General features: G+C 47.2%; 1 protein-coding gene across 1 annotated transcript in view; it reads right to left on the bottom strand.

Annotated features, from left to right (window-relative positions):
• The window catches only part of LOC126188791 (inositol 1,4,5-triphosphate receptor associated 1-like), a 396,777-nt gene that overhangs the window by 320,752 nt on the left and 62,782 nt on the right, over positions 1-13,243 (bottom strand). The window contains exon 3 of the mRNA XM_049930405.1: positions 8,679-8,803. Coding sequence (XP_049786362.1) covers positions 8,679-8,803 — 125 coding nt within the window. The remainder of the gene's footprint in view (positions 1-8,678; positions 8,804-13,243) is intronic.

Here is a 13,243-nt window from a genome sequence, read left to right on the forward strand (position 1 = left end):
ACTAGATTAGTGATAAGCCTCCACAAGGATCGAATGTAGCGAACTGATTAGTACACAGAAAAATTTTCAAATGACAAATTTTACTAGACCGGATGTTTTATTAACGGCTTTACGATGGACCATTGTTTTTGGCCTTTTTCGATGCCGAAAACTACTATTTAAACGTTAGGATTTATTTACTGTTATGTATATGGCACACACGCCATGTTTCTAGGGTGCTCAATACAGGTGGCTAAGGGTGTATAAGGGAGGTCAGTTTTCAACCACAATCTGGCGACCCGCCTTACCTCGCACTTGTACCCTCCACCCCCACCATCTCTAACCCCGTACACCCCCCACCCCAACCCACCACCCCTCCCAGAGCACAATACGTCCCCCAATACGGCTCGACTGCGCTTACATGTAGTACACTTAATATTTGTTCTTAACCCACTTCATAGTCCACAGAGCCATTTGAACCATCTGAACCACGAACGGCACCAGTGTAATGTCTTCAAATGGTTCAAATGGCTCTCAGCACTATGGGACTTAACATCTGAGGTCATCAGTCCCCTAGAACTTAGAACTACTTAAACCTAACTAAGCCAAGGACATCACACACATCCATGCCCGAGGCAGGATTCGAACCTGCGACCGTAGCAGTCGTGCGGTTCCGGACTGATGAGCCTAGAACCGCTCGGCCACAGCGGCCGGCTAATGTCCTCAATACGTTGCAAGTGTCAGTCGTCAACAGAATAGTTTTCTGCATAGTTGTAAGTGCATTCCGGCGGAGCTAAGTCAAATACAACGACGGCAAATTGCTGGTGCTCATATGGCTTGCGCTTCCGTTATCAAGGCAGCCGAAGCGCTTCGTGTTTCAAGAGGAACCGTATCAGAGATTTATACCGAATACAGGGAAAACGGAAAACATTATCCGCTAAGTCACAACGCGGACGAAAGCGTGTCTCGAGTGATCGTGACGGACGGTTATTGAAGAAGGTTTGTGAGGAAAAGCGAAATAACGACAGCTGCAAAAGCCATTGCAAAACTGAATGTCGCAGTCGTGAACACTGTCCACACCGTAACAACACGAAAGGAACTCCATAGGAGGGGAATTGCACACAGATCTGAATTCCAAAACCATTCACTAGTGGTGTTAATACCCGTAACAGCGACACGCACTGCCGCAGCCGCAAAACGTGAACTATGGGGCGGTGGGTAGGGTAGTTTCTGTTGTGTCTAGACAAGACAGTCTAGACACAGGGTGAGGTTACCGAAGGGGCACGCGTCAACTCACGCCGACTGGCGTGAAAACTGGAACAGGATAAGTTATGAATGCACTAAGGAAAAGTACGTAGCTTAGGGTATACTTAACTTTTATTCCATCATTGTGGTACATCGCTCTTGACTATACAAATTAGACTCTCTCCAGATATGGTTAATGGCACCTTGCTAGGTCGTAGCCATGGACTTAGCTGAAGGCTATTCTAACTGTCTCTCGGCAAATGAGAGAAAGGCTTCGTCAGTGTAGTCGCTAGCAAAGTCGTCGTACAACTGGGGCGAGTGCTAGTACGTCTTTCTAGACCTGCCATGTGGTGGCGCTAGGTCTGCAAGTACTGACAGTGGCGACACGCGGGTCCGACATGTACTAATGGACCGCGGCCGATTTAAAGCTACCACCTAGCAAGTGCGGTGTCTGGCGGTGACACCACAGTTTCCAACGTCTGGCCGAGTTTACGTCTCAAGAGTGAAACAAGGCGGGGTTTCGGAGATGATTTGGATATCCATATCGTAGTATTCCATGAACCCCATGGTTATTCTCAAGGTCGCATTACTGCCAAGGGGAACCGCGAGACCGCTACGGCCGCAGGTTCAAATCCTGCCTCGGGCATGGATGTGTGTGATGTCCTTAGGTTAGTTAGGTTTAACTAGTTCTAAGTTCTAGGGGACTAATGACCTCAGAAGTTGACTCCCACAGTGCTCAGAGCCATTTGAACCATTTGAAATGCCAAGGGTTATGTGCCTATTTCCGCTGACCATGTGCACCCCATATACACTACTGGCCATTAAAATTGCTAACCACGAAGATGACGTGCTACAGAAGCGAAATTTAACCGACAGGAAGAAGATGCTGTGATATGGAAATGATTAGCTTTTCAGAACTTTCACACAAGATTGGCGCCGATGGCGGCACCTACAACGTGCTGACATGAGGAAAGTTTCCAACCAATTTCTCATACACAAACAGCAGTTGACTGGCGTTGCCTGGTGAAAAGTTGTTGTGGTGCCTCGTGTAAGGAGGAGAAATGCGTACCATCACGTTTCCGACTTAGATAAAGGTCAGATTGTAGCCTATCGCGATTGCAGTTTATCATATCGCGACATTGCTGCTCGCGTTGGTCGAGATCCAATGACTGTTAGCAGAATATGAAATCGGTGGGTTCAGGAGGGTAATACGGAACGCCGTGATGGATCCCAACGGCTTCGTATGATTAGCAGTCGAGATGACAGGTATCTTTTCCGCATGGCTGTAACGGATCGTGCAACCACCGCTCGATCCCCGAGTCACCAGATGGGGACGTTTGCAAGACAACAACTATGCGCACGACTCTTCGACAACGTTTCCAGCAGCATGGACTGTCAGCTCGGAGACCATGGTTGCGGTTACCCTTGACGCTGCATCACAGACAGGAGCGCCTGCGATGGCGTACTCAACGACGAACCTGGGTGCACGAATGCCAAAACGTCATTTTATCCGATGAATCCAGATTCTGTTTACAGCATCATGCTGGTCGCATTCGTGTCTGGCGACATCGCGGTGAACGCACATTGGAAGCGTGTATTCGTCATCGCCATACTGGCGTATCACCCGGCGTGATGGTATGGGGTGCCATTGGTTACACGTCTCGGTCACCTCTTGTTCCCATTGACGGCACTTTGAACAGTGGACGTTACGTTTCAGATGTTTTACGAGCCGTGGCTCTACCGTTCATTCGATCCCTGCGAAACCCTACATTTCAGCAGGATAATGCACGACCGCATGTTGCAGGTCCTGTACGGGCCTTTCAGGATACAGAAAACGTTCGACTGCTTCCCTGGCCAGCACATTCTGCAGATCTCTCACCAACTGAAAACGTTTGGTCAATGGTGGCCGAGCAACTGGCTCGTCACAATACGCCAGTCACTACTCTAGATAAACTGTGGTATCGGGCAGTTGTACCTGTACACGCCATCCAAGCTCTGTTTGACTCAATGCCCAGGCATATCAAGGCCGTTATTACGACCAGAGGTGGTTGTTCTGGGTAGTGATTTCTCAGGATCTATGCACCCAAACTGCGTGAAAATGTAATCACATGTCACTTCCAGCATAATATATTTGCCCAATGAATACCCGTTTATCATCTGCATTTCTTCTTGGTGTAGCAATTTTAATGGCCAGTCGTGTATAATGTTTGCTTCGCAATGGTGATGATACGCTCCAAGACGACAAGGCCCCTGTTCGCACAACTCGCACCGTCTTGGACTGCTTTTGTGAGCACAAGGATGAAATTTCGTATCTAACCTGGCCACCATATTCACTGGAAAAATGGTTCAAATGGCTCTGAGCACTATGGGACTTAACATCTGTGGTCATCAGTCCCCTAGAACTTAGAACTAATTAAACCTAACTAACCTAAGGACATCACACACATCCTTGCCCGAGGCAGTATTCGAACCTGCGACCGTAGCAGTCGCGCGGCTCCGAACTGAGCGCCTAGTACCGCGAGACCACCGCGGTCGGCCCATATTCACTCTATCTCATTATCATTGAGCCTTTGTGGTCCACTTTGGACAGGTGAGGAGAGTGCGTGATCGCCATCCACTTCCATCATCGTTACCTGAACTTGCCACTACGAACGGTATAACTTTCCTTGAGAACTGTAGATGACCTGTATTTTGTCCACTCCGAGGCGGCCGGAATTTTTTTTTTTTATGCCAACGGTTTTTGGGCCTGACAATGTATTGAGTTTTTGGTGTTTTCATATTTTTATCCATCCGCTGAAAGTACCACAAAGGCCTAATTATGGTTATCATACCAGTAAGAGGTGCGTTGTGTTCTGATTAACCTCTAGACAACGTGTAATAAAGGCGTTAAGTCGAACGGGTAATTTGCGATACGGTACGACCGTATATTTGCCAACTGGTTTGCCGCAGCGGTAAAACCGGTTTCCGTCAGATCGCCGAACTTAAGCCCTGTCGGGCTCGGCTAGCACTCGGATTTGGTCACCGTCCAGGTCTGCCGAATGCTGTTTGCAAGCGGGGTGCTCTCAGCCCTTCTGAGGTCAATTGAGGAGCTATTTGATTGAGACGTAGCGACACCGGTCACGAAAACTAACAACGGCCGGGAGAGCTGTGTGCTGACCACGTGCTAACCCGTATCTGCATTCGGTGACGCCTAAGGATGACACGGCGGCCGGTCGCTACCGTTGGGACTTCAAGGCCTGTTCGGACGGTATTTGTTATGACCGTATATTTACGAGAGATGTGCTAAATATATTCTGTACTGTCAATCAGTCAGTTGAATGTGCACATACTTCGAAAAATTTTCACCTGCAGATGAAACTTATCTTCGTCAGTTTTGTGTCATTACCTTCGCACTGTACAGACCTCCAAACGACTGGCTTGAACTATACAGAACAGGAAAGTGTACTACTACTACTTGTGGCACTCAAAGTATCCGGCATTAATACACTCCTGGAAATGGAAAAAAGAACACATTGACACCGGTGTGTCAGACCCACCATACTTGCTCCGGACACTGCGAGAGGGCTGTACAAGCAATGATCACACGCACGGCACAGCGGACACACCAGGAACCGCGGTGTTGGCCGTCGAATGGCGCTAGCTGCGCAGCATTTGTGCACCGCCGCCGTCAGTGTCAGCCAGTTTGCCGTGGCATACGGAGCTCCATCGCAGTCTTTAACACTGGTAGCATGCCGCGACAGCGTGGACGTGAACCGTATGTGCAGTTGACGGACTTTGAGCGAGGGCGTATAGTGGGCATGCGGGAGGCCGGGTGGACGTACCGCCGAATTGCTCAACACGTGGGGCGTGAGGTCTCCACAGTACATCGATGTTGTCGCCAGAGGTCGGCGGAAGGTGCACGTGCCCGTCGACCTGGGACCGGACCGCTGCGACGCACGGATGCACGCCAAGACCGTAGGATCCTACGCAGTGCCGTAGGGGACCGCACCGCCACTTCCCAGCAAATTAGGGACACTGTTGCTCCTGGGGTATCGGCGAGGACCATTCGCAACCGTCTCCAGGAAGCTGGGCTACGGTCCCGCACACCGTTAGGCCGTCTTCCGCTCACGCCCCAACATCGTGCAGCCCGCCTCCAGTGGTGTCGCGACAGGCGTGAATGGAGGGACGAATGGAGACGTGTCGTCTTCAGCGATGAGAGTCGCTTCTGCCTTGGTGCCAATGATGGTCGTATGCGTGTTTGGCGCCGTGCAGGTGAGCGCCACAATCAGGACTGCATACGACCGAGGCACACAGGGCCAACACCCGGCATCATGGTGCGGGGAGCGATCTCCTACACTGGCCGTACACCACTGGTGATCGTCGAGGGGACACTGAATAGTGCACGGTACATCCAAACCGTCATCGAACCCATCGTTCTACCATTCCTAGACCGGCAAGGGAACTTGCTGTTCCAACAGGACAATGCACGTCCGCATGTATCCCGTGCCACCCAACGTGCTCTAGAAGGTGTAAGTCAACTACCCTGGCCAGCAAGATCTCCGGATCTGTCCCCCATTGAGCATGTTTGGGACTGGATGAAGCGTCGTCTCACGCGGTCTGCACGTCCAGCACGAACGCTGGTCCAACTGAGGCGCCAGGTGGAAATGGCATGGCAAGCCGTTCCACAGGACTACATCCAGCATCTCTACGATCGTCTCCATGGGAGAATAGCAGCCTGCATTGCTGCGAAAGGTGGATATACACTGTACTAGCGCCGACATTGTGCATGCTCTGTTGCCTGTGTCTATGTGCCTGTGGTTCTGTCAGTGTGATCATGTGATGTATCTGACCCCAGGAATGTGTCAATAAAGTTTCCCCTTCCTGGGACAATGAATTCACGGTGTTCTTATTTCAATTTCCAGGAGTGTATTTTAGTTTCCCTAGGATCAACAAAGCCGGCCGATGTGGCCGACCGGTTCCAGGCGCTTCAGTCTGGAACTGCGAGACCGCTAAGTTCGCAGGTTCGAATCCTGTCTCGGTCATGGGGACTGATGACCTCAGATGTTAAGTCCCATAGAGCTCAGTGCCATTTGAACCATTTGATGAACAAAGATGAAATATATTGTAAGAATTTACAAATCCCGTTCTTTTCATTCTCTCGTACTTGAAAGCCGTTTCGCATTGCTGCCGTAGCATCTATACCTATTATAAATTGAAGTCACTCCCTGTGGTTTTTTTTTTTTTTTTCTGGTGTGCCGTCTAATCACAGGAACAGTCTGCAAGGATTTTGATACGGTTTTCATAATAGATACATGGGTTCTCAAGGAAGGTATGTGTGTATAATTTATTACCGATATGCTAGATAAGTCGTCAGGCCGTAGCATACTTAGTGCTACACAAGCGAACCCGGGGCCGGTTGCTACTAATTTGTAAAAATAGAGACGCATCAACATGATAAACCGTACTGTAAAAAGTTAAATATAGCGGTGCCTATTCCTCTGCGACATCTGTGCCGTGGTATTTGTCGCAAACAATCGGAATGGCCTTGCATTTGTGTCCATTCCAGATAAAGAAAGCAAATCAACAAAATACCAGTGAAGTATGTGAACAAAATGCGAATTCAAAACGTCGAGGGTCCTTACGGGCAAACGACTAAAAACTGATTTCACAGATATTTCTAAGCAATTCTCTTCTTCAGCGATCTATTAAGGTTTTCAAGCCAGTTCTTTTTAAACTACAAATAATAACGTTTTGTTCACAAATCAAACGCAATACGTTGCCGACCACTATGTACGTACAGATTACAATTAATATGAGCTGCTGAATGATCATTCGTAATAATTATTACGCTATTAAAATTCTTCGAAGATTTTTCCCCCTAACAGGTCAGTTCGACGCGGTATATTTTGGGTTTGTTGAACAAACTGCAAATTATTTCCATCACATGACTCATTCCTAATCGTATATACGATATTTAACAGAAAATTCCTGTTTCATTGGTATTATTGGAACACTGTAGTCAGTATTACAAGGTAAAGTAGACCGTTTTTACTAGCTTATTTTACAGCACTATAGTAGTGGTTCAAATCAAATGGCTCTGAGCACTATGGGACTGAGGTCATCAGCCCCCTAGAACCTAGAACTTCTTAAACCTAACTAACCTAAGGACATCACACACATCCATGCCCGAGGCAGGATTCGAACCTGCTACCGTAGCGGTCGCGCGATTCCAGACTGTAGCGCCTAGAGCCGCTCGGCCACCGCGGCCGGCTATAGTAGTGGTGCTGAGCCCTATAGCTGTAATGCTAAGTAATTTGAATAACGTTGTAGTGAGCAGCCAAGACCTACATTAAGGAAATTCTATACAGGGAGTCATTCCGTGTCGGATACTGAGGTAGTTTTTCCCTAATCCCGTAAGTACAGGGTGACAATAATTGAACTATATAAAATAAAATCGCCATGACTTCTGAACAGTTTGCATTAGGACTTTCAAACTGCACGGTTGGGCGCGGGGCATGATGGTAATTGGAATGCGCATTATGGTTTGGTTTAGCGCCGATGTCCATTTTCGTTTCGATTGGTTCGTCAATAAGCAAAATTGGCGCATTTGGGGGACTGAGAATCCGCATTTGGCGATCGAGAAGTCTCTTCACGCTCAACGAGTGACAGTGTGGTGTGCAGTGTCCACTCGCGGAATAATTGGTGCGTTGTTCCTTGACGGCACGGTGACCATCGACCGGTACATGAAGGTCTTGGAAGATGATTTCATCCCCATTCTCCAAAGTGATCCTGATTTCGACAAGATGTGGTTCATGCAAGACGAAGCACGACCCCATTGTTGCAGGACAGTGTGTGATGTCCTGGAGGAGCGCTTTGAGGACCGCATTCTGGCTCTGGGGTACCCAGAGACCGTTGGCATGGGCCACGATTGGCCGCCATATTCTCCGGATCTGAAAATATGCGACTCCTTTTTTTGGGGCCATATTAAAGACAAGGTGTACAGCAATAACCTCAAAACTATTGCTGAGCTGAAAACAGCCATTCAGGAGATCATCAACGACATCGATGTTCCGACACTTCCGCGGGTCATGAAGAATTCCGCTATTCATCTGCGCCACATCGTCGCCAATGATGCCAGGCATATCGAACATGTCATAATCTAAATTCTAATATCTGAAGTGACGTTTACATGTTAAATAAAGTGTGTGCACGCAGTAGTTTGTAAGGAATTTACGTCTTTTTCCATGTAGTTCAATAATTGTCACCCTAAATACACGTCAAGCTCATTTTTAACGAAACTCTTGGCTTGGTTGTTCAGCGAAGAGAAGTCGCAAATTTTGTATACCTCTGCAACTAAATCGTCAAGTTCAGTTGATGCTTTTTTCTTAGGTGTCAAGATCTGGCTCACAGCAAGAGCTGTGACGCCTCCATGACGGATAAGAGTGACGTGCTAACGGTAGGTGTCCTGTACTCACCGGAGCTCGGCTAGCAGCTCAGGCGGCAGGTGGGGGAAGAACACGCCGGCTGGAGCCTCCAGCGAGGGCCGGCGGGGTGGTGGTGCGGCTCCTGGAGCCTCCAGCTGAGGCGCCTCTCCTTGCTGCTGGAACAGACAGACCCACTCAGCGTCAGCAACCAGATTCTCTGTCCCACATTCGCTGCTTCATTACAATAATTACCGCGGTAAACAACATTTGTATCTTGTCTGTAATGTGGTTTGCACCACGTGCCATCGTTCCTTTGCCCTAGAATGAAAAATATTCATTCTTAAACTCCACCTTTGATCTTCTTCTTGGTCTTCGCTTAATGTTCCATCTTCACTGAAGCCTTCTGTTCCTCGGTCTTTCTACAACTCATCTTCCTATTGGTTTATAACTACACTGACGGAAAAAATCGCAACACCAAGAAGGAGTTGTGCAACATAAAAAGAAGTTTCCAGAATGAGATTTTCACTCTGCAGCGGAGTGTGCGCTGATATGAAACTTTCTGGCAGATTAAAACTGTGTGCCCGACCGAGACTCGAACTCGGGACCTTTGCCTTTCGCGGGCAAGTGCTCTACCAACTGAGCTGCCAGGAAGTTTCAAATCAGCGCACACTCCGCTGCAGAGTGAAAATCTCATTCTGGAAACATCCCCCAGGCTGTGGCTAAGCCATGTCTCCGCAATATCCTTTCTTTCAGGAGTGCTAGTTCTGCAAGGTTCGCAGGAGAGCTTCTGTAAAGTTTGGAAGGTAGGAGACGAGGTACTGGCAGAAGTAAAGCTGTGAGTACCGGGCGTGAGTCGTGCTTCGGTAGTTCAGTTGGTAGAGCACTTGCCCGCGAAAGGCAAAGGACCCGAGTTCGAGTCTCGGTCGGGCACACAGTTTTAATCTGCCAGGAAGTTTCATAAAAAGAAGTTGGTAGGCGTGTTTCTAAATCTGAAAGATGATGTCTATTGAAACATCGCGCCACACGCATGGCAGTGGCGCTAGTAGCGCCACTATGAGGGTGCAAATCAGGTTTTCCTTTCAATACACCCTGTAACGGTCGTGAGCGTTAGTTACCTTTGACATTTGACATCGTGAATTGATATTAGTCAAAAATGCCTTTCAAGCTACGAAGAAGCCATACTCAACAACTACTGAGTTTGAACGAGGTCTTGTAACAGGGTTGCGAGAAGCTGAATGTTCCTTCTGCGATACTGCAGAAAGATTTAATAATTGGCAACCAATGTTGTACAATAGCAATAAAGTCATGAGATGTTCAGTTGATTCTTTTATTAGAACATGCTACGCGTTTCGGGATTACACCCATCTAAAGACATCACAACCAGGCGTACAGCCTTGACAACTCAAATAATGTGTCGAATAACATATGACTGCGACACAAGTACTCTGCTCTGCTTCAAGACTGCTTGTGTTATTCGACACTTTTTTTTAGTTGTCAAGGCTGTACGCCTGGTTGGTTAGGAAGGAGTTGAAGTTTGTGATGTCTGAAGATGGGTGTAATCCCGAAACGCGTAACATGTTTTAATAAAAGAGTTAATTGAACATCTCGTGACTTTATAGCGATTGTACAGCATTGGTTGCCAGTTATTAACATAAAAATGATCGCAGGCCTCAGACGGCATTTTATGTCCGGTGCATCACTACAGAAAGACTTGGCAGGAATGTAGTCACTAATGTTACTGCTGGCAGAGGTGGTCACGGGAATGTACGGTCGCAAGAAGACCGAGCTCAGAATGGCCACGTGGTATTGCCGAGAGAGAAGACCATCGTGTTCGACGTATGGCTCTGGCACATCGTATTCCATCTATAGCAGCACTTTGAGCAGCCGTCTGCACCGCAGTGACACAACAAACTGTTACAAATCGGTTACTTCAAGCACAGCTCCGAGCCAGATGCCCATAGCGTGCATTCCACTGACCCCAGAACGCCGCCATTTGTGACTTCAGTCGCGTCAAGACAGAGGCCATTGGAGAGCAGGATAGAGGTCTGTTGTGTTTTCTGATAAAAGCTTTTTCTACCTAGGTGCTAATGATACCAGTTAGGAGACCAGTTGAGGCCCTGCAAGACTGCAACCAACTTATCTGCATGTTAGACACACTGGACTTACACCTGCAGTTATGATCTGGGGTGCGATTTTGTATGACATCAGCACACCCGTGGCTATCCCAAGCACGCTGACTGCAAATATGTACGTCATTCTGGTGATTCGACCTGTAGTACTATCATTCATGAACAGCATTTTAGGGGGTGTTTTCCAACGGGATAACGCTCGTCCACACACCACTGTTGTAACGCAACATGTTCTGCAGGTTGACTACATGTTGGCTTGACCTGCTCGATCACCAGGTCTGTCTCTAATCGAGCACATATGGAACATCATCGGACGGCAACTCTAGCGTCACCCACAAACAGCATTAATCGTCCCTGTATTGACCGACCAAGTACAACAGGCATGGAACGCCATCCCACAAACTGACCTATGGCGCCTGTAAAACACAATGCATGCATGTTTGCATGCCTGAATTCAACATTCTGGTGGTTACACGGGTTATTAATGAACCAGCGTTTCATATTTGCTGTGGCTAATTCTGCGCGTACTCTGAAATATGTTACCTAGGCAAATGTATTCTCTAAAATGCATTACCCTACATTAATTATTTTTTGATATTGCGATTTTTTCCATCATTTTAATTTCTTCTTTAATCAATTTGTCTTTCACCGTCTGCTGATACGTTGTTTCCATTTTATGCAGTCTTCGTCTATTTTTTAATACACACAGTATATGTATTAATTTCTTCTCGTGTAATGTTGTTTTTTATTTGATGCCTGACATCCTTCAACTTTCCTTAAAAATTTCATGTCCACCTACTACAGTCCTCTTTTGTATTACTTATTGTCCATGACTTCCTTCCATGTAGGGTGTATGAAAACATGTATCATAAACTTAAGGAGTTCATTCTTGACGCCAAGAAATTAGAAAATGTTATTAGTGAATGTGGGTTCGAGATTCCTTCGCTAGGGAGAAATGGTTTATTATTCACGGCACAAAAATGACACGTTTACCAAATATATTTACATTTACAGAAACTGCTCAAAGCGAGCACCGCCTGCTGCTTCCAAGCATCTCCTGAGCCTGCGTTCTGTACTTTGCTGTACGTTGCGGAAAACTTCCGGTGTGTTCCATCTTTGGTCAAATCCATTTGTAATACGGTCCCTCAGAACATCACCATTGGTAATGGGTGTTAATTGCACTGACAAGGGAACCTCCCCATCGCACCCCCCTCAGATTTAGTTATAAGTTGGCACAGTGGATAAGCCTTGAAAAACTGAACACAGATCAATCGAGAAAACAGGAAGAAGTTCTGTGGAACTGTGAAAAAAATTAGTAAAATATACAAACTGAGTAGTCCATGCGAAGGTAGGCAACATCAAGGAGATTGTGAGCTCAGGAGCGCCGTGGTCCTGTGGTTAGCGAGAGCAGCTACGGAACGAGAGGTCCTAGGTTCAAGTCTTCCCTCAAGTGAAAAGTTTAATTTTTTATTTTCAGTTTATGTGACAAACTCTTATGTTTTCATCACTTTTTTGCGAGTGATTATCACATCCACAAGAAAACCTAAATGGGGCAAGGTAGAAGAATCTTTTTACCCATGTACAAGTTAGGTGGGTCGACAACATATTCCTGTCATGTGACGCACATGCCGTCACCAGTGTCGTATAGAATATATCAGACGTGTTTTACTGTGGAGGAATCGGTTGACCTATGACCTTGCGATCAAATGTTTTCGGTTCCCGTTGGAGAGGCACGTCCTTTCGTCTACTAATCGCACGGTTTTGCGGTGCGGTCGCAAAACACAGACACTAAACTTATTGCAATGAACAGAGACGTCAATCAAGGGACGGACAGATCATCACTTTTCGAAAATAAAGAAAGTAAAATTTTCAGGCGAGGGAAGACTTGAACCAAGGACCTCTCGTTCCGCAGCTACCCACGCTAACCACGGGACCACGGCGCTCCTGAGCTCACATTTTCCATGACATTGCTTTTTTTCATAGTTCCACACAACTTCTTCCTGTTTTCTCGATTGATCTGTGTTCAGTTTTTCAAGGCCTATCCACTGTGTCAACTTATAGCTAAATCTGAAGGGGGTGCGATGGGGAGGTTCCCTTGTGAGGATTTTAAATGGCCCACAGAAAAAGAAATGTCATTGCATTCAAATCTGGCGTTCGGGCAGGATCCCCCTCGACCAGTCCACCTGTGAGCGAACTCTTCATCGAGATACTCGCGAACTATCCGTGTAAAGGGAGTTGCAGTATCAACGGTCAGGAACTACGTCGGCTGGATGACGTCTGGAGACAGACCAACAAGTAAGTGAAACCACTCGTGTCCGAGACACTATAGCTACGTCTGTCCAGCAAGACGTTCCGGGAGGAATCAGAGGCCAATGAACTGATAACCCATAGATATGTGAGTGGCTCGAAGACTTTTTGACTAATAGAACCCAGTACGTTGTCCTCGGCGGCGAGTGTTCCTCGGAGACAAGAGTGTTCTCAGGAGTG

The sequence above is a fragment of the Schistocerca cancellata genome, chromosome 5 (assembly GCF_023864275.1).
Source record: "Schistocerca cancellata isolate TAMUIC-IGC-003103 chromosome 5, iqSchCanc2.1, whole genome shotgun sequence".
In the NCBI taxonomy this organism is placed as follows: domain Eukaryota; kingdom Metazoa; phylum Arthropoda; class Insecta; order Orthoptera; family Acrididae; genus Schistocerca; species Schistocerca cancellata.